This window comes from Centropristis striata, chromosome 3, assembly GCF_030273125.1.
Source record: "Centropristis striata isolate RG_2023a ecotype Rhode Island chromosome 3, C.striata_1.0, whole genome shotgun sequence".
In the NCBI taxonomy this organism is placed as follows: domain Eukaryota; kingdom Metazoa; phylum Chordata; class Actinopteri; order Perciformes; family Serranidae; genus Centropristis; species Centropristis striata.
In genome coordinates, this window is record NC_081519.1 from 7,357,007 (window position 1) to 7,375,285 (window position 18,279).

At 41.9% G+C, this 18,279-nt stretch overlaps 1 protein-coding gene across 4 annotated transcripts; it reads right to left on the reverse strand.

Annotated features, from left to right (window-relative positions):
- Window positions 1-87: 87 nt before the first annotated feature.
- Window positions 88-18,234, reverse strand: si:ch1073-335m2.2 (msx2-interacting protein). 4 transcript variants are annotated; one of them, XM_059328230.1, is made up of 15 exons: window positions 18,025-18,234; window positions 16,393-16,707; window positions 12,897-13,370; window positions 12,561-12,715; window positions 11,105-11,305; window positions 10,847-10,998; window positions 10,638-10,763; window positions 10,422-10,535; window positions 10,211-10,324; window positions 10,011-10,111; window positions 2,408-9,722; window positions 1,929-1,997; window positions 1,618-1,812; window positions 1,374-1,532; window positions 88-1,136 (listed from the first exon to the last, which is right to left on the reverse strand). In XM_059328230.1, the coding sequence occupies exons 1-15, from the start codon at window positions 18,105-18,107 to the stop codon at window positions 1,005-1,007; spliced, it is 9,705 nt and encodes a 3,234-aa protein (XP_059184213.1). In that variant the 5' UTR covers window positions 18,108-18,234; the 3' UTR covers window positions 88-1,004. The 4 variants fall into 4 exon arrangements, with proteins under 4 accessions (XP_059184213.1, XP_059184205.1, XP_059184228.1 ...); XM_059328222.1 differs by having other exon boundaries at window positions 12,897-13,373; XM_059328245.1 differs by lacking the exons at window positions 16,393-16,707; window positions 18,025-18,234 and adding an exon at window positions 14,704-16,385.
- Between the last annotated feature and the right edge of the window lie 45 nt (window positions 18,235-18,279).

The window sequence follows — 18,279 nt, forward strand, 5'->3', positions numbered from 1 at the left end:
TAATCCAGCGTTAAAGTTTAGCCCATAAAAAATTAACAGTCTATCCAAATAAAACACATGACATGAAAATAATAAAAGGACTATGTCTTAAATGTTCAAGTTTTCTGGAGTTTGTTTTATTTGAGTTACAAAATATGAAGTGCCAGCAGCAGACTCCACAGGAGAGTTTGCCAACCTTCTTGTGTTACAAGTATTTACACCCAAAAATCAAGGATATCCATCTAAATGTCCACATTCTGCGTTCTGGTTTGTCCCAGAGTTCAAGTCTCTGTCAAGTTGTCCAAGTTCCATTGTCAAAGTTTAAATATTTAAAATATTTACAAAGTCCTGTATTCAAAAACTCCCAAATCATAATGTAGCTTGTTCAATGCAAAGGCAGGTGCCAGAAGTGTAACGGCTTCAGTATTGTGAGAAAATGAGCAGAGCTGGTGGAATTAAAAGGAGCTGTTTAACGAATGTGGTCCTCTACAGGGTCTCCATAGTTTTACAGTTACTTCTTCTTCCTCTAAAAGAAAAGCTGGGCGAGGAAGTCTGTACATAATTGTTTAAAATTACATGATGAAATGTCTTTTAAGCCATTGCCATACAACAGCTTCTATGATCCACTCTTGTGAAGAAATGAATATGACAATCAATAAAAGACAGATGAAAAAAGGCCACCCAGATAGTCACTCATTGTTGTTCGTCAAACATCCTGATTTTTTTTCTTTCTTCAGAGCATCTCCGAACATTAAAAATAAACTCCAATAAATAGAAATACAGCAGAGAAATGGTCAAATAAGACTGATTCTGGTTTGGTCCATCCCTGAGTTTTTTTGAGAAGGACAAAAATACCAGACAGGAGTGACAAGAAAAAAGGCCGAAAAAAAAAAGTTGATAGGGTATATCCTACACATTCCCATTGTGTCCAGGAGAGAGAAAAAAACAAATTCTCATATTCCTCTGGTTTCCTGAGGCTCATCAGTAAGAACATCCAATGGTGGGATGTTTCCCAGCAGTGAAGGTTACACAGAGGTGATGACAATCATGAGGTGTGGTGAGATGCTGGAGATCCTGTTGAGAAGGTCTGGGGCGAGCTGGGATAAGTGGCTCTCTGAAAATTCGCATGGTGGGAAAATCTGGAGCACATAGGGAGGCTGGAAAAAAAAGAAAGAAAACATCAATTACACATATGAAACTACAGAGAACATACAGATCTGATACCAGAGGGGTATTTCATAAAACAAGAACATACTTCTGGTCATATGCATAGTTAGTGCAACATCAAAGCAATAATAAATCCACACAGAGAACATAATAGTTTTAAAGTAAACAGTAAAGGTCACACATGAATGCTACATTTCAGACATGCACATAAAACAATCATGTCCCACCTGATTTGAACCTGGGTTGGGGATATTTATGATACCAGCAGCCAACTTTGTCTGCAAGTAGTTGATGAAAGCGGCCTTAAGAGCTTGAGTTTGGTTTAGGACATCATCTTGATCTCGTCCACATGGCAGAGCAAGGAGAAGGCAGAAGTCACTGTCCCCCTGTGGGAGGAAAAATGTAAATGTTAACAGGCTCCAATTAACGAAACAGACAATGACTCAACAAAAGTAGGACAAAGAGACGTACTGTCATTCTTCTGGCTACACTCTCCAGTTGTGAAGCCTCTAGTCTCATTCTCTGGACAATCCGAAGCAATGCACCTCCTTCTTGTAGGGGCAGTGATCGATGAGCCAAAGTTTTGTTGCCGCAGACAAAATGCAACTGGACTGCAGCTGTGTCATTCTTCAGTGCCAGCAGGCCTTGCCACACAATAGGGTATTTCTGTTTAAATGTGAGACAAAACAAAGACAAGTGTGTCATACAAAGCCAGCTCTTGTTCAGACCAACATCCCTGAAAACAATTTAAACTGTTGGTGGTGAGGCTTGTCTTGTCTTACCGTGAGCAACTGCACCATATTAACAGGCTGCGTCATCTTGCCATCTGGTTTTGTCTGGAGGTCTGCACCCTAAGGATTCGAGAGTGTAATGTGTCATGAACATATTCTGTGACATTACGTTATTAATCCACATACACTCAATTGGAACATTTATTATTGTCTATCCCACTTATTGCTACAAAATGACCATAAAGTTAAATCAACAGCTCTTTAAAACAGTTTCAACACAAACACTCTAGCCTTCATGAAGGTAGGAATTATTGTAGGACTAATGTCTTAGGCTAAAATACTTTTACAACGCTGATTCCCAAAAATTAGGTTGGGATGTTGAAATGCAAGTTAAACAGAATGTCATCATTTGCTAATCCAGGCTGACATATATTGTGACATAAATTTTGCATAGTGTCCCAGCTTTGTTGGAATCTGGGTTCCAGCTAAGTGTGCATACTAAACTGGAATGCTAAGTGCAGTGAACTCACCATAGTTGGTGTGACATTCAGCGGTGGCTGGTTAAGTCCAACAGAAGATGTCTCTGGCATTTGAGAATGGATGCCTCTTGGGTTTGAGTACATCCCTGGATATTCTGGGAATGAGGCACTAGGTCCTGGTGGCATTAGCTGAACTCTCTGGGGAGATGCCATTGCTGGTCCAGGTTGTCTGATCCCCAACATTCCATCTTTAGGAAGAGGAGAGTGTGGCCTCTTTGCCTCTAACGGCTTTGTTATATCCTTCTCAGACACACCTTTAGGCAAAACATGTGCTCTTGGAGATAAGGATAAGAGTAGGCTGGAAGGTGCTGAAGAGGCGGGAAGAGTCTCTTGAATGTGCCCAGAATGAGGGTCTGTGGCCAAACGCTCTCCCTGTTGGTGCATGAGCACTCGCATATCTCTTTGTGCCATGTATTCTAATGGGACATTACTCCGCAATGGCCCACGAGGATCTGACTGCATAGTCTCTGGTTTCAACTGTGTAACAGATTGTCTTCCTGCAGCCTGGTGGAAGCGTCTGGCGTCTTCCTGTTCCCCTTCATGACCCCTCAAAGAACCAGGGTTTACCTTGAGAACCTTGTCTCTGCCAACAGCCTGGGGTGAGGTGGGCCGTGACTGCATGGGACCAGACCAGGGAGAGGCAAGAGACTCACTATGCATCCCATAACTCATCACAGAGAGAGGTGGAGTATTGACACGAACATCTCCTTGGACAAGATGTCCCACTGGAATTGACTGGGTAACACGGTGAGGAGACATCCGTCCCAAGCCTCCAGGCACACTGTGAGGTGGCATGATAACCGACTGCTCCGGATGATGTACACCAGTAATAAACTGCTGCATGGCTGGAAGGCCAGTAGTTAACATCACTGGTAACCCCTTTGGTGATGAGGAACCTATGGGTGAGGACACTTTAGTAAACGGTGAGTGAGGGTGACCTGACTTGCGAGGGGATCGTGGTTCCTGTTTGACCCCACTAATGTGAGAGGGAGCTCTGTCACCAGCCGCTGTAACAAAACCTACATGGTTGCTAGGTGGAGAGGGCAAATGGGGGCTTATAGCTGGACTGATAGCAGAGGTCCAAGATGGTTTAGCTCCATCTGTACTGTGAGGATCAGCACTGTCCATTTTCTTTGGATGTTTAATTGGCATGTACTCTTGATGGTAACTCATTACTTGTTGGTTACCCTGAGTGAGACGCTTCACTACTCCTTGAGATTGGTAAGTAGATTCCATCTTTTCTAAACCAGCGCTTTCTTGTTTGATAGAAGACAGAGTTGACTGCGTTTTACCAGGATGCCCATGATCTGTTTGCAATGAAGCCCCCTTTTGAAGAGCTAAATGAGAATGACCATACATTTCCTGTTTTATCTGAGGCATGGATACTAACTGCTGAGATTCCATATCACCTGCTGTTGCTTGTGGGATCTGACTTATTTTTGCACTAATTCTCTGTGGTCCCTCTGTTTTCTGGCCCGAGTGGCTCAATACTACCACTCCCTCTGATGTATGAACTCTTAGACCTGGGCAAGATCCTGAACCAAGAGTGGGGCTCTCAACAATGAAGCGTGCAGCATTTCCACCGTCATCACCAACAGATGGCCCATGGTATGATCCAGTATCGTCTTTGCTGGGCCTATAGGTTGGTTTGGGTAGAGTCATATCCACACAGGGATTTCCAATATTCGCATTTACTTTGTCTTCAGGCTCTGGAGGATTGCAAACACGACTGATAACAGAGGTTGCAGTGGATGCAATAACAGAGATCACAGACTTTGTCTCAGGAGATGGAAGTGAGGCTGGAGGACGAACAATAGGTGGAACTGGATGAGCTGCCACTCCACTAGTGGGTAGTGGTGACTTATTTGGCACAACAGCTAATGGAGTATTACTTTCAGAGGGATTCTGATCTCGTAGGGTGGGTAGATTGGGAATAGAACTACTGCTTGGCAATGAGATATTTTTGTGTTTCATAAGTATCTGTCTCAAGTCACTTGTGCCAAGATCAATTTCCATGTTATCGGAGTCTGACGGTAACGGCTGGCTTTCCTTGGATGTCAATGGCATGACAGGTGAAGAGGAGACTCCTGTATCTTTAGACTGGTTGCACCAATCTGGTGGAGAGACAGGAGTTCTACTTGTTTGAATAGGTCTGATAGGCCTGTTAGCTAGTGGAGATGGGGAAGGAGAGGTGCACTCAGGTGGCACCGGTTGAGGCTTCGGGCATATTGGACTTTTCCCCTGGGGGTTAACAGATTTAAGATGTTGAATATGTTCTTCAGATGATAAGTCTGACTCTGCATTTACATCTGTAGTCTTAACAGCTAAAGGCTCAGGTTCTGGCTTCCATGTTGTAGGAGTAATAACTGCAGCTGTTGCTGCCAATGGAGTTGCTGCCGATGGAGTTGTTGCCGATGGAGTTGTTGCCGATGGAGTTGTTGCAGAGACCGTCTTTTCACCAGATGGTGGGCTATCTGCTAAAGGAGTTGCCAATTCCTCGCTTATCGAAGGTCCTTCTTTCAAATCTTTTCTTCCTTGCTTTTGGCCTTTATAACAACGCTTAGGTGTTTTAGGTCTTCCCTTGGTGGGTCTTTTGGGTGTGGTAGGGAAGATTCGCTCCTCCTGTATAGCAGGTGTATTTGTTTCAGATTCTTCTTCCTTGGCAGGTGGAATCAAGTCTTGTATCTCAGGTTCTGAACCTACGTCTGCACTTGTAGGTGCTTGCGTTAAGGGTACAGTTCCATCCTCAGCAGTTATTGAGTCAATAGCAGCCATGAGTTCTGTCTCGCTTGCTGGATTAGAAGGTTTTTCTTCCTCTGGGTCACTTTTTACTTCTGTCTGTGGAACAGGTGGCGTTGGTGGTTCTGTTGGAAAAGCTGGATCTGTAAGTTTGGCAATGTTCTCCACAGCCTTCTCCAATTCCAGCTCCTTTTCTTCATTGTTGGAGCCCCCTTTGTTGGCGTTAGTACACTTTGAGACATGATCACTTTGTTCACCAGCTCTTAACTTCTTTGAAGAATCTTCTTGATTCCCAAGTTCATCATCCCCTAACTGAAGAAGATCTTTAACCTCTGTTACATTTAGTCTGATTTTGAGGTTCTTGAGAACAGGTGACTTAGGAGTCCTTGTCAACTTGGCCTTTCCTCTAATAACCTTGTCTTTTTCTGAAGTGGGTTTCTCTTCCAAGACTGGGGAATCTGGCTCTTTCCCATTTGATTTCCCCTCACAAGCCTTTTCATTGAAAACATCTTTATCTCTGCCCAATTCTCTTCCTTGTTTGTCTTTTTCTTCTTTCTTTTGGTCAACTTTTAGTGATGGATCTTCTTTACATGAACTTGATGAATCTTGCAAAGCCAAGGAATCTTCATCTGTTAAATCCAGGTCCTGATCATCATCTTCAGCCACCTCAGTTTTTTCTCCCTTTTTTGTTGATCCAGATCCTATGACCACCAGATTCAATGAACCCTTTGTGCTAGGGGATGTTTTCCCTTTTGAAGCTCGTGGAATTCGTTCCCCACCCTCTGATTCATTTGAATCTGTATCCTTATTGTCCGCTTTTGCTTTTTCTACTTTAACTATTGAACTCTCGTCACCTTGTCTGCGATTCTTGGGAGGACGGCCCCGTTTAGTTGCTGGGGTTGGAGCAGGTGGATCCTGTTCGATATTTTGTTGTGCTGCATCTTTGTCTGTGCCTCGCTTTCTTGCAGAGCGTGGAGACTCTGGAATTTCTTTACCAGAACGAACTGGCATACTCGCATATACAGATTTAACATTTATTCGTCTTGCTCTTCCTGCTGATATACCCGGCTCTGATATTTCAGGTTCTGATCCATGAATAGGAGATTTGCCTGTGGACTTTGATTCAGCTCTTGGGGATGATCCACGTTTCAGCTTCTCTTTGTCAATGCGTTCACTTTTGCGTGTTGCTGGTTTCTCAGAACCAGAGTTAGGTATGACGGGTACTGGAGCAATTTGAGCAGGGGATTGTTTGCACTTCTTGTTTTTCATTTCTTTTGTTTTATGTTCCTTCTGAAGTGGGACAGGCTCCTCATTTGTGTTATTATCAATGGGCATCATTTTGTTCTCTTCCTCAGGCTCTGCCATTGCTTTCCAAACCGAATGGGTCTCTTTCTCGTCCTCTAGAAGACTAAGTGGTATGGGACTAGTGGCTTCGGGCACTTCTGGTTGTGCTGTCTCAGGATCTATCTCTGCTTCTGAAATGCTAACAAACTCCTCATGAGAATCACGACGGGATGCTTTTTCTATACAGAGAGGTTTTACATCCTCAGTTGTATCCAGTTTTCCTTCAGATGGAGAAGGTTTACATCTATCCACTGAAATGGGCTCAGGTGCCACTATTGGTGCAGGTTCGGGATCAGATGAAGCCTCTGTCATTGGTTGGTGCATGGGTACAACAGGTTCGTTTTCTTTGACCTCTTCTTTAACATCTTCCTTAGTGCCAGACACAGCAGTATATGGACCAGGGGTTGGATTTAAAGCAACAAATTTCTCTTCTGGTGGAGGAAAGTCCTTGACCAAGGACTGGGTGACAGAACTGGGTGTTAGTCGGGGTACAGAAATGAGCTCTTCAGCAGGACTGATGGGTTTTATTTCTGGCTCTATGATAAGTTCTGCTGTTTCAGGTGATTGCAAAGCTTGTGGTTCTTGAACAGGTACTTTTTCCACTTTATTCTCATCTGTGGGGATGGTGTCTACTTTTGTCTCTTGCACCTGATGAGTTTTATTCTTCTGTTGTTGCAGTCGTGTGAGTTCCAAAAAGCGACTATGGAAAAGGACAACTGGCCCTGAGTCAAGTTCACCGTCTACTGCCCCTTGCTGGCCAGGTTGCTGGTTTTGTGTATGCTCAGGCTCTTCATATTTCTTCAAGTGTTGAAGTCGCCTAGAGTCCAGCTCAAAGACGGGACTGTGAAGGAAGCGGGAGGCAAAAAGTTCAGTGCGTTCCGGTTCATCTGGCTTAGCTTCCTCCTTCCTGTCGTCAAGTTTGTCTTCAGATCCACTTCGAATCTTTTTCTTTTTCATGTACCAGGAGGGTGTAGGTCTTGGTGCGGATTCTACCTTCTCAGTATCCTTTCTGCTGCGTAAACTTGCAAAGTGAGAATCATAATCCAAAAATGACCAGTTATCTTCTCTTGAAGATGAGAGAGATTTTGCACGTTCCAGCAGAGCCTTTGTATCAGGGGTGATGGTTTGATCAAGTGCAAAGGAGTAGAATTTGTTCCTTTCAAGTTGTGCTAGTTTGGGGTCTGAAAACCTGTCAACCCTTGGCCTCTCAGAAAAAGGCATAGATGTGGAGGGCACAGGAGAATGGGGTTTGGGCTCTCTGTCCTCCTCGGAGTCGGATCGTACTTCCCCAGGCTCCAAGTCATGCCAAATACCATATTCCATACGTTTTCGATTGTGAAGGTTTTTATTTAGACTTCTAGAAAAATTCAGGTCAGGTAACAACTCTTGTTTAACTCTGCTCTCCCATCTCTTTTGTTGCTCTTCTTCCACACTAAGTAAAGGAGTGTTTGGCTTGTTTACCTGTGTGTTATGTGTCCTTTTGACTAACAGCTCCAGATCTGGGTGAATTTTCTCTTCATTCCTACTCAATTCCTTCTGAGAAGGGTCCACAAAGTCCTCATCTGCATGGTGAGGGAAGTGTTGATGTCCTGGAGAGGAGATGTTCCATTCAGGATCTTCACTTTTTTGTCGAAAGCTCCTGTAGACGCGCTCCCTCTTAATTCCTGAGTCAGTTTCAAATTGGTCTAGTTTCTTTAGTTTGTGAGAAGGAAAGTTATCGGTGACATCCTCAGGTGGTTTGCCAACTTCATGAACGAGACTGCGATGTTCCAAGTCTTCTGTTTCACTTCCTGGAGGACTTCCTGGATTGTCAGATTTGTCAGACTCTCGCTGCTGTTGCTGCTGATGCAATCGTCTATTTTGCTCCATTTGCTTGCGGTAACTCTGAGAGAGGTCAATATCAACATGGTCTTCCTTGCTCTTCACACCTTTGTCAGTGTCAGCATTCTGAGTACTCAATTTGAAAGCAGCATGGTGTTCTTGTTCTCTTGTACTGCTTTGGTCTGAAATCCCCTCATGTGAAAACCTTCGGGACGAAATATGCCCTGGATGTCGTTTTGACTCCAGTGGGTCTAAAGATCCATCCGACTTCTCCCTTTGTCCTCTAAGGTCCTCTTGACCATCCTTCTGAATGCCAAGTTTATCAGTTTTTAGTCTTGAATCTCTCCGTTGTGAATCTTTGTTTTTGTCAGTGTCTGACTCTTTCAAATATGTGGCACTAGCACCAAAGTCAGAGGATGGAATAGTATCCTCCTCCTCATGCCTGCTTCTTTTCTGACGAATAGTCCTTCCACCAGAATCAGCAAAACGCCTTTTTCTTGCAGCACGGCGATCTGAATCCATTGATGAATCTTTTCCATCATTCCCAATATCAGGCTTTAGATGTTTCTTGGGTCGACTTTTGCCATCCAAGTCTGAACTCTCACCTTTACTCATTTCAGATCTTTCACTTTTTACAGAGTCGTGATGAGCAGTCGGCAACGGATTTCCAGTTAGAGATTCACCATCCACCTTACATTTCTGCCTCTCATGCGCATCCTGGTCCGATCCCCTTCTACTTGCAGAACCACCATCAAAACCAGTCTCAAGCTCCGTTTCAGGTAGTGGGTTGGATGGGGATTGCCCCTTTGCTTTTCTTGATTTTATCTTCTCAGCTTTGTCTTTGTCACCTTTCTCCTTTCTTTTTGTACGTTTGGCTTTCTCTGCACCTGCCACACGCTCTGGTTGGCTGGTCTTGTCACTCTTGGAGGCATGTTCCTGCAGGGTCTTATCAGATTTGTCAAAGTGTGGCGGTGACATGGAGCTCACGCTACCACTTCGCTCAGAGGACTGGCTGTAAACCCGACGTTCCGAGTCTCTGGGAGCACGCTCAGATGGTGAAGGCGATACCGTAGGAGTTACAGGTCGCCTTGGATGGGATGGGCTCCACCTGCTGCGGTCAGCCTCAAAACGTTCTCTCTCCCTTTCTCGCTCTCTTTGAATGTAGGTGTATTTCCGGATGTCCTGCTCAAATGGGTCTCTGTAGTCCCTGTAGTCTCTTGGGTCTTCATGATAACGTGGGTCAAAGTGATCCCCTTGATAGTGTTCCAGTTCAGGAAAACGCTCTCTGCTGCGGGCAGCATAGTCTCTTCGAGCTTCCTCTGGATAGAGTCCAGGAGTTCTTATGTTCTCATAGTAAGCCCTTTCTGCTGTAAATTCATGGTACGGAGGTCTTCGTTCCTCTCTGTAGAGTGAATGGAGAGAAAAGTATTAAATTCTGCTCATCTAAATCATTTCATTTTAGAAAATTGCATTGTAACTTTCAGATTAAGAAGAAGCTCTTTTCAATGGAACTAAGATTCGAAAGATTATCACCTTAAATCAGACATATTTCATCAGGGTTATTTTAATTGAATGAACTGTTCAAAATGACAGTCTTAGAAAATTGTTAGTTAATAGAATTGATGACATTTAAAAAATAAAAAAAAAGTACTTTATCGCTTGAATGCAACTAAAAATATGGGCAACTTACCGTCGTTCAGGAGGAATTTCGTAGAAGTCTCTAATGTCTTGACCAGATGCCTGCATAGATCGGTAGAATGCCATCTGACTCTCTTGACTCGCAAAATCTACCTGTCATACATAAATAAATATGTTAACACACAAAAAAGTTTATATATATATATATGTATAAAAAAGTCTGACCAATAATCATAGTAACTTATTGCTTACCTTTATTTTATTGCCACCAATCTTCCAACCTTTGGTCTCCCTTACAGCTGCCTGAGCAAAATCTGTGTTGTTGTACAAGATGAGGGCCATCCCTTTCAATCTATCAAACACAACCTAAAAAAAGACAAAATAATACATTTTGAGTTTTGAAACTACACAGTATACAAATCAATAGCAGCAGATCTTTCGCAAGAGAAAATATAACACCTACCTTAACTACATGTCCATAGCGGCAGAAATGCCGTGTGAGGTATTGCTCTGTAACGCTGGTTGCCAAACCATCTAGCCAAACACAAGTCGTGGGCATACTTTTCCCAAAACCAAGCTTCAAAGAGAAAGTAAACATGTTAATTTATACACAGAACACACAAGACTTAAAACCTAAACCACTTAGAGATGTTACTGTTGTTCATTGAAAAAACACTACCTTTAGTCTGTTGCTCCCCAGATACTCTCCATCCATCTTCTTAATGGCCTTGCAGACACTGGCAATATCAGAATACTGCACAAATGCATACTGGGGAACTCCACTTACTTTCTTGATGTCAATGTCCTTGAGGAGAGAAGACAGACCAATCAGAGACCCTTAGCAAATGTAAAATATATTAAAAAGTACACAGTCAGATGCTGGCATACCACAATTTCTCCAAAGCGTTGAAAAATATCAAGGAGTTGTTGATAACTGGTGGTCTTCTCAAGGTTGCCAATAAACAGTGTCCTTGTGGCCTTTGGGTGGAACTCATCTATCCGTCCATCCAAGGGCCTGAACTCATTTTCACTCTCTGTTTCTGAGGAAAGGAAGAGGTTTATCATTAAGATTATTGACATGCGATAAATGTCAAGCTCAAGCGAGTATTCATTACAGTAGGGTTTTATACATTTGTCATCACTTACCAGGACCATTCCAGGCCGTGACTTCAATAAGCATGCCAAAGAACAGTTTTCCTTTGGAGACAGTGAGGGCTTTCTCTTGATCCTCTTGCTGTCTAAAGAACACCAAACCATAACGGTCTTCTGATGCTCCATGGATCTGCACTGAGGTCACTTTCCCATGTTTCTTAAATTCGTGGAAAAGTCCATCTTTTAAACTTGTGTCTGGAGAGGAAAAACAAAAGATTGGTATCCAATGCACACGTTCAAAAGATTATTGAAAAAAACTGTTGTTTTTTTTTTTACAAATAATTTTAAAGTTCTTATCGTTTTTAACTAATTTAATGCTGGCAATGATGTCTACCGTTTTCCTGAATGGTTAATCAATTATCTAGTGACTTCCTAGGATTTTGGCAAGGACACTATCAGTTTTATGTTAGTTGTTAGCTTGTGTGTTGTAGTGGAACAGTAAGTTATTGGATATTTGCAGTTATTGAATTCTATTGCATTTATCGAGGGTGAGCTGTCATTGATGGCTAGATTGTATGGTTTACCTTTCAGGCCATCGCACATACACGTGTACTACATTTAAGTGCAGTAAACTCGTCAAAAGGTCTTTGCTAGTCATATCAAGTCTCTGGGATAACATAGGGAGTGTATTCAAACAGATACACAGTCCAAGATTGTAACTGAGAGCTGCCAACCTTAAATTATTGAGCATCTGCAACACGGTTTAAAAGAGATCTTTGAGTAAGAATTAAATTGCGAATGCTACTTTACATACTGCCAACTCTCATCGTTTTCCTTCCACAGCCTATTCTCAGTCATTGCTTACACACTGTTAGTTCCACAATTTCTTACTGGACCCGGACCATAAATATCTGATACAGTGACATTGATGTAGCTGTGAAGCAGATATGATTAGCTGACATGTGTCCAAAGTTCATTGTTTGGGGGTAGCGTCAAATGTCAGTTTGAATAAGCAATTCTACTTTAATTGCGTTTAAAGCTGTAAATTAGCCACAAGTAGGATTTTTTAAGTTTCCTACTCCAACATGGCATTTCTACTGGCAGAGCTCCGGACCAACCATTGTTATCGTTACTGTGCACACTGCATCTTGTTTAGGTTGTACCAACTGCCTTGATTTTACACAGGTATATAATCAAATCATTATTAGGTAAATCACAAAGGCCTGACCCCAAGAATTTAAATGCGAAGTTACAGAATATAAAACTGTGGTCTGGGAACCTCTGATATAATTACACAAGTTAACTGACAAGAATGTATCTGTGGAAATATTTGAAGCAGAGTGACCTGTGCATCAGTGGGATCACATCAAAAAATGAATAGCTCCCAATCATCAAATAACAGTAACATTTTGCGACTATCACACAACAACTAAACAGACAAAAAAATGTGAATGATGATTGAAAAAAAAAGCAATTTTAGAAAATTGAGAGTTGGCATGTAGAAACTCACCTGTGGAGCGCACTGGTAGGTTTTGCACTTTAATTCCAAAGCTTCTGCGCGGCTCATCTGAGTCGAGCCCCATAGAAGACTGAGTGGGGGCATGTGTAGCTGACGACTGAACAGAGCGGGCTCGAGATCCATCACTTGAGCTGCTGTTTGAATCGCTGTTGTCATTACAAAAATAAATAAATTAGAAAAACAGATATAATATTGATTGGACATGTGCCTGTCTGAGTTTAAAAAAATATTTGTTGATAACCATCAATGGTTAGTCCAGTGACAAAATCCAGTAAACAAACCAACGAAGCATGAAGCTTTAATACCATAACAAAACAAATGTCACACCTGCCACTTCCCGTGCTGCTGGTGCTGCTGACAGAATCAGAGCTAGAAGATCTGCTGCGGGATCGAGATCGTGGACCTCTCCCAGGCGACAAAGGAGCTCTTTTAGGGGAATGAGGAGTTTTGGGGGTTTGTCCTGTGGTCCGTTGTGGGGAAGGGTGTCTTGACTGTGAGGAATGAGATGATCGGCTCCGACGGTGGTGGTAGGTTCTATCAACCCGCCGTCCTCTGTCATCTCTGTATAAGTCACGTCGTGTAGAATTAGTAAGAGTAAAGGGGTCTCTAATTCTAGAGTCAAAATGTGGGTCTGATGCCTCAAAGGTTCCCCCAATAGCACTGCTCCCTGGGCCAGCAGCAGCAAACATGGAACGATCTCGATAATAATCAGCGTTGTAGTGTCGCTGTCTGTCGAAAGTGCCACTGCGCTCATGGTGTCCATATGGGCTGTGATCATAAGCACGTTCACGGCTTTCTGAGCTACTGTGAAATAAGAACAGGATAGAGAGGGGAAAGGAGTTACTATGGTTTGAAACAAACAAGGCAAAAATGGCCAAAAAACAGAATAATTTCTAGTTAAATATTTGGCATTTAAGTGCACAATAATTAAAATGCAAAAAGGGTTGGTACAGCAGAGACACAGCTGAGTGTAGGAGTTGTGTAGCTTAATACACTTAAAAAGAGCAGTGCTATTATTTTATTTTTTATTATATTTTAATGTAGAGATCCTGACATTCTCTGTCGATTTGTTATCAAAATACAACACTGGTCTCTTCTGTGGGGTTCCAGCTGTCTAAAACAATGTTCACTTTAACATATGTTTAGGAATTGCTGTTAAACTTTTCAGCAACAACTTTCACAACAAAAGTTGCATTTTTAAAAAAAATTCAAATATGACATTTGGGAATTTACATGGTTTTCAGCACTAGAGGAATATTACCAAATTCCTCACTACTAATTTAATAGGTTAAATAACTGACTCTTCAAGACATGACATAATAGGGTCAACCTATCAGATGATGGCAGTCTTCAAACACTAACATATCCAGGGGTCTACAGATAGAGGGTCTCGTATGCTAGAAATTGTAAAGCCCCTTGAGGCAAATGTGTAATCATATCATATATATACATATATATATTTAACTTCTTTTTACCTTGCTTTGTGTGGTGCTGTTCTCATTAGTTAACTGTCAGCAGCCTGAAATTATATCTCCCTTTCTGACAGCAACAAGACTACCAAAAAGCACAATTTTCTATGCTGTAAATTCATAAACAGTCCCATGAAACAAAGCTGCCCCAGACTTTATCACTAATAACGTCTTTGTTTTTAACATCGACTTTTATAAACTACTCATAACAGTGAAAGAAATGCTGGTTTTAGTTTCTTTGAATTACTTTCACTTGAAAAAAGCAAAAGATTTTGAGGACTATTGTCCAGGGGGGCTGGTTTCAGAGGCTGACTGTTCATGAACTATTGCTGGTGGAGAAAAAAAAAATATATAAAAATCCAACAATTTTCTTAAATATACAACCAGACAAGTCTCCTATCGAGGAGCTCTGTGGTACTTGAATTTAAAATGCCATGCAGTTCAGATCAATGTATTTCATGTGAAAACAATAATTTGTAGTATTTATGTGATGCTGGAAAAAAAAGAGACATGACAAATAATACATATATGTATTGTATATATGCATTTCATAGAAAATGTATCCAATTAATTTTTTCCCTAGAAGCAGTGCAAAACCTAATATTAGACAAAGCACTAAGGAATGTTAGAGATAGAAAATATGCAGAGGGCAGAGCAATACCAACCTTTTCAAAAAGAAGTTACCGAAACTAATCCAAATAAAATCTAGGTGGATCAGAATGTGAGAGCCCGAATGAAAAACCAAGGGGAAAAATCAATTTATCTAATTAGGAAAAATGGTTCTCTTGAATCGCACTGCACGTTATCTTCAAATACTGAGACGGACCCGGCCAGTAGATTGTTGATGTATAATCCACAGTTAGGCTACTTAATTCTCTTCACTGGATGGAAAAAGAGAAAAAAACAATCACAGAAATGGACCTCTTTATGGATTTCTGGACATGTGGTAAAAAAAACAAAAAACGATAGGAACAAAAGACCATAATAAATAAATATGGATTTTTTTTAAAAAAGATGATGAACGTCAGGGTAAGTCGGGAAATTCCATGTTGACTATACAGTAAGTTGGTGCCGAATGGAAAGTACATCCAACTGGATCAATCTTGTCTTGTGGTATGAGGAAGTACTATGTCCCAAAAGTTACGTTACATAAAAAAAATGTATTCCACTGATAATATCAAGTAGTTTAATGTCACACAATTTTGTAGACTCAGACACTATGTTCACAGCACATAAACTCCCCATGGGCTCATAGGCATGTCTTAATTCCACAATCCAAGGATCTTATCTGGCGTACGTACTGGAAGGCTTCATCTTTCTGTTGTAGCGTTTCAAGTTACTTTGAAAAGGTTGTCTTCAGCTCCCTGTAATATACTTGGAGTGCTCTTCTCTTTACTGCTCTGAGGCCTTACACAGCTACATCCACACTTGAGTAATCCACATGAATGGCAGCTATACCTATCCATACTAGGGTCCACGTCAGTACATCCAACATGGGGAGCGTACATCCAGGTGGGTACATCCCAACTATGCGGTCTTCATGTGTCTTCATGGCCATCAACCCAAAAACAGGAATAGCTCCACAAAGTTGTTGTTTTGATCCTCTGTGTTCTTGCAAAGTCTTCTTGGTATAGCTTCCATATTTGGGCCAAAAAGTGCTTCTTATGTATAGTTAATCTCACCCTAAAATGACTGAGAAAGCCTAGGACATATGCACTACATCTGCCTTTCTTGTGATGTGTAACAAACATAACGTTCTTCCATCCACTTGTTCAAAACTTAAATCCAGAACAGGTCATATCCACAGATGCAAAAATAGTAAAAGTAGTCCATCCATCGAGTGCGGGCCAGAGGAAAAAAAAAATGACAACCCGAGATGGGAGATCCTTGGCGTAATGATATATTACCTGAATTGATTCTTCAACGAAAATTACATCCTTTATTACAGGGATTTACTTCCAGTTTCAAGCGATTCCAAGTAAAAATTGAGGATAGATCCAATTATTTAGGAGGAAAATGTTTAAAAAGTATCCAAAAGTCCCCCAAGGTAGTTCCCCACAAAATGCAATAAATCCAAAACTCACCAGGATATTCCTCACAGATGTAATATCCAAACCAGATGTCAAACCTTGAATTATAGTTACCTTACAAAATGATAATGTGTAGTTAATTTACTTAGATCCCATGGGAAAGGCGAGTCAATTATGATGAAAAGTGGAACGATCCCTAATTACCTTTGTGCAACCCCTTTGAGGCATCTATCTCTCATGAATAACCCCACTATGTGTTTAGGTTTTACACCTATCCAATACCTAGATTCCCCTGGATTTTGAGGGGAGGCCGTGTCCACTTACCCATCTATTCTCCGTTCATAACGTCCCTCTCTGGTGTGAAGGGAAACAGGTGGACCAAACACTGGACCAACTGTTCCCCTAGAGAATCCTGTAACGTCTCGACTGCTCGAGGGGGAGCTGTCTTCAAGGCCCCGAACAGCACTAGGGACTGACCCAGGTTCATTGTAGTCAGTCCGTAGGTCCCTGTCTCCCATCTTGTTGACAGCATTGTGAGCCTTCTGCGCACTTTTGATATCCACAAAATCCACAAAGGCTGCAACACCACCCTCTGACCCTCGCTTCCGCAGAACTTTAACACTTTCCACACGCCCATACCTAAGAAAATTACAATGAAAACAAAGAAAATTACATATACACCAGAGAGGATTAGGGTAAGCTGTTTCTCTGTATGCCAGAGTCTGGTAAATAGAGAGCAGAAGTGGCACTGACACTAAAAGCGAACAGTAATGATTTGTGTTAAATTGTGATCCAAAGCAAATAAACACTAAAGGTTCCTTTTAGACCATCAAACATAAACAAGGTGTCTAAACTGTAACAGCGGTCTTAAATAGTGTCTGCTATTGTCATGCTGGATGACTATGCTTAGTGTTACAAGTATAGTGAGGAGTGTTGAGAGGTTTTAAAACAAACTTTATACTACTGACGTTAATCAAACATCCCTCTGGGGCCTAACACATGTCAAATGTCAGTGTTTAACAACTATAAAAAGCATATCATCAAACACACAGTTGTCACCACACCACTAGTACAGCTGTGCCGTAGTAGCTCCCATTAACTATAACTATCATATAACTATGATGTGTTTGTTGTGTTGCAGATGAGTTTGTTACTTAAGTGGTCTTTACGAAACATATCAAACAATGCATGTAGCACTACAATGTTTTAACCACTAAAAACAAACAAGTGGGAGCATACATGTTTACGCCTTTAAGCTCACTTAAAATTGAAATAATTGTGTACTAGCGGGAGCAAATCCTGGTTTGCAATTTGCTTGTTGATTAAAATTAGAAAACAATACAGACTATCGTAGCCAACTTAAGTATAGTGATTGCTCTCGACGTAAAGCAGCTCAACAACTTGCTAACATTTGATTATCAGCTCGGTGAGCTCCCTGATCGGTAGCAGATTTTGTTTTTTCTACATTACAGCATTTCTCTAACAACACCGTTGACCAGAGATAAACGTCACGAGTCACACGTTTCCAGTGGCCAAAATAACACAAGTCATCTTATGATATTTGACCTGCTGTCCAGCTAACGTTAGCTGCCTTTTGGCTTGTTGTACTGATCGTGAAAACGTCTTGACTTCCCACAAAATGGTTGGTTGGTTGGGTGGTAGCTCGGCAGCTAACAAACCTAGCTTACTTGTCTCCTGGCTTTAGCAAAAGTTAGCCAAACACTATAAACCGTAAACACTTGCACTTCAGTGGTTCCTGCCCCGACATTTTGTCTAAACAAATATCGCTGTGCTGCAAAATAGCACAGGCAGCACACAAGAAAGCCCCTGGCTTGTAAAAGTTAGAACATGCTAACGGTAGCTGTGTTAGCATTAGTCGCAGGCTGCCCATCGCAACAAGCTAACGTTAGTATGGCACCTAGCGCGCGCTGCTCGGGTCCCTCTTGCGTAACCTACCGTTTAAAATGCTCCACGATTTTCTCCTCTCGAACATGTTCGGGTAAATTTCCCACCCAAAGGTGTCTGGTTTCCCGAACCATCTTGCGGTATTCTCCCCCCCTTCACACTCATATGATCACGCACGTTTCTAATCCCTGCCGGTCGGAGGTCCGCCTGAACAAAATGAACGACGGTGGACTCCGTGAATAATCTGGGCCTGGTAGCCTGCTGCCCGTTTAGCTTTTAGCAGCTGCGTCCTCTCGATCCGTGCTC

Excerpts from the sequence above, each read along its gene's own strand:
- si:ch1073-335m2.2 (XM_059328222.1), bottom strand. The coding sequence starts at position 18,107 with ATGGTTCGGGAAACCAGACACCTTTGGGTGGGAAATTTACCCGAACAT. Across the intron at positions 11,306-12,560 it reads CCTACCAGTGCGCTCCACAG|ACACAAGTTTAAAAGATGGA; the intron begins GTGAGTTTCTAC and ends TTTCCTCTCCAG. Across the intron at positions 1,998-2,407 it reads TGAATGTCACACCAACTATG|GGTGCAGACCTCCAGACAAA; the intron begins GTGAGTTCACTG and ends TCGAATCCTTAG.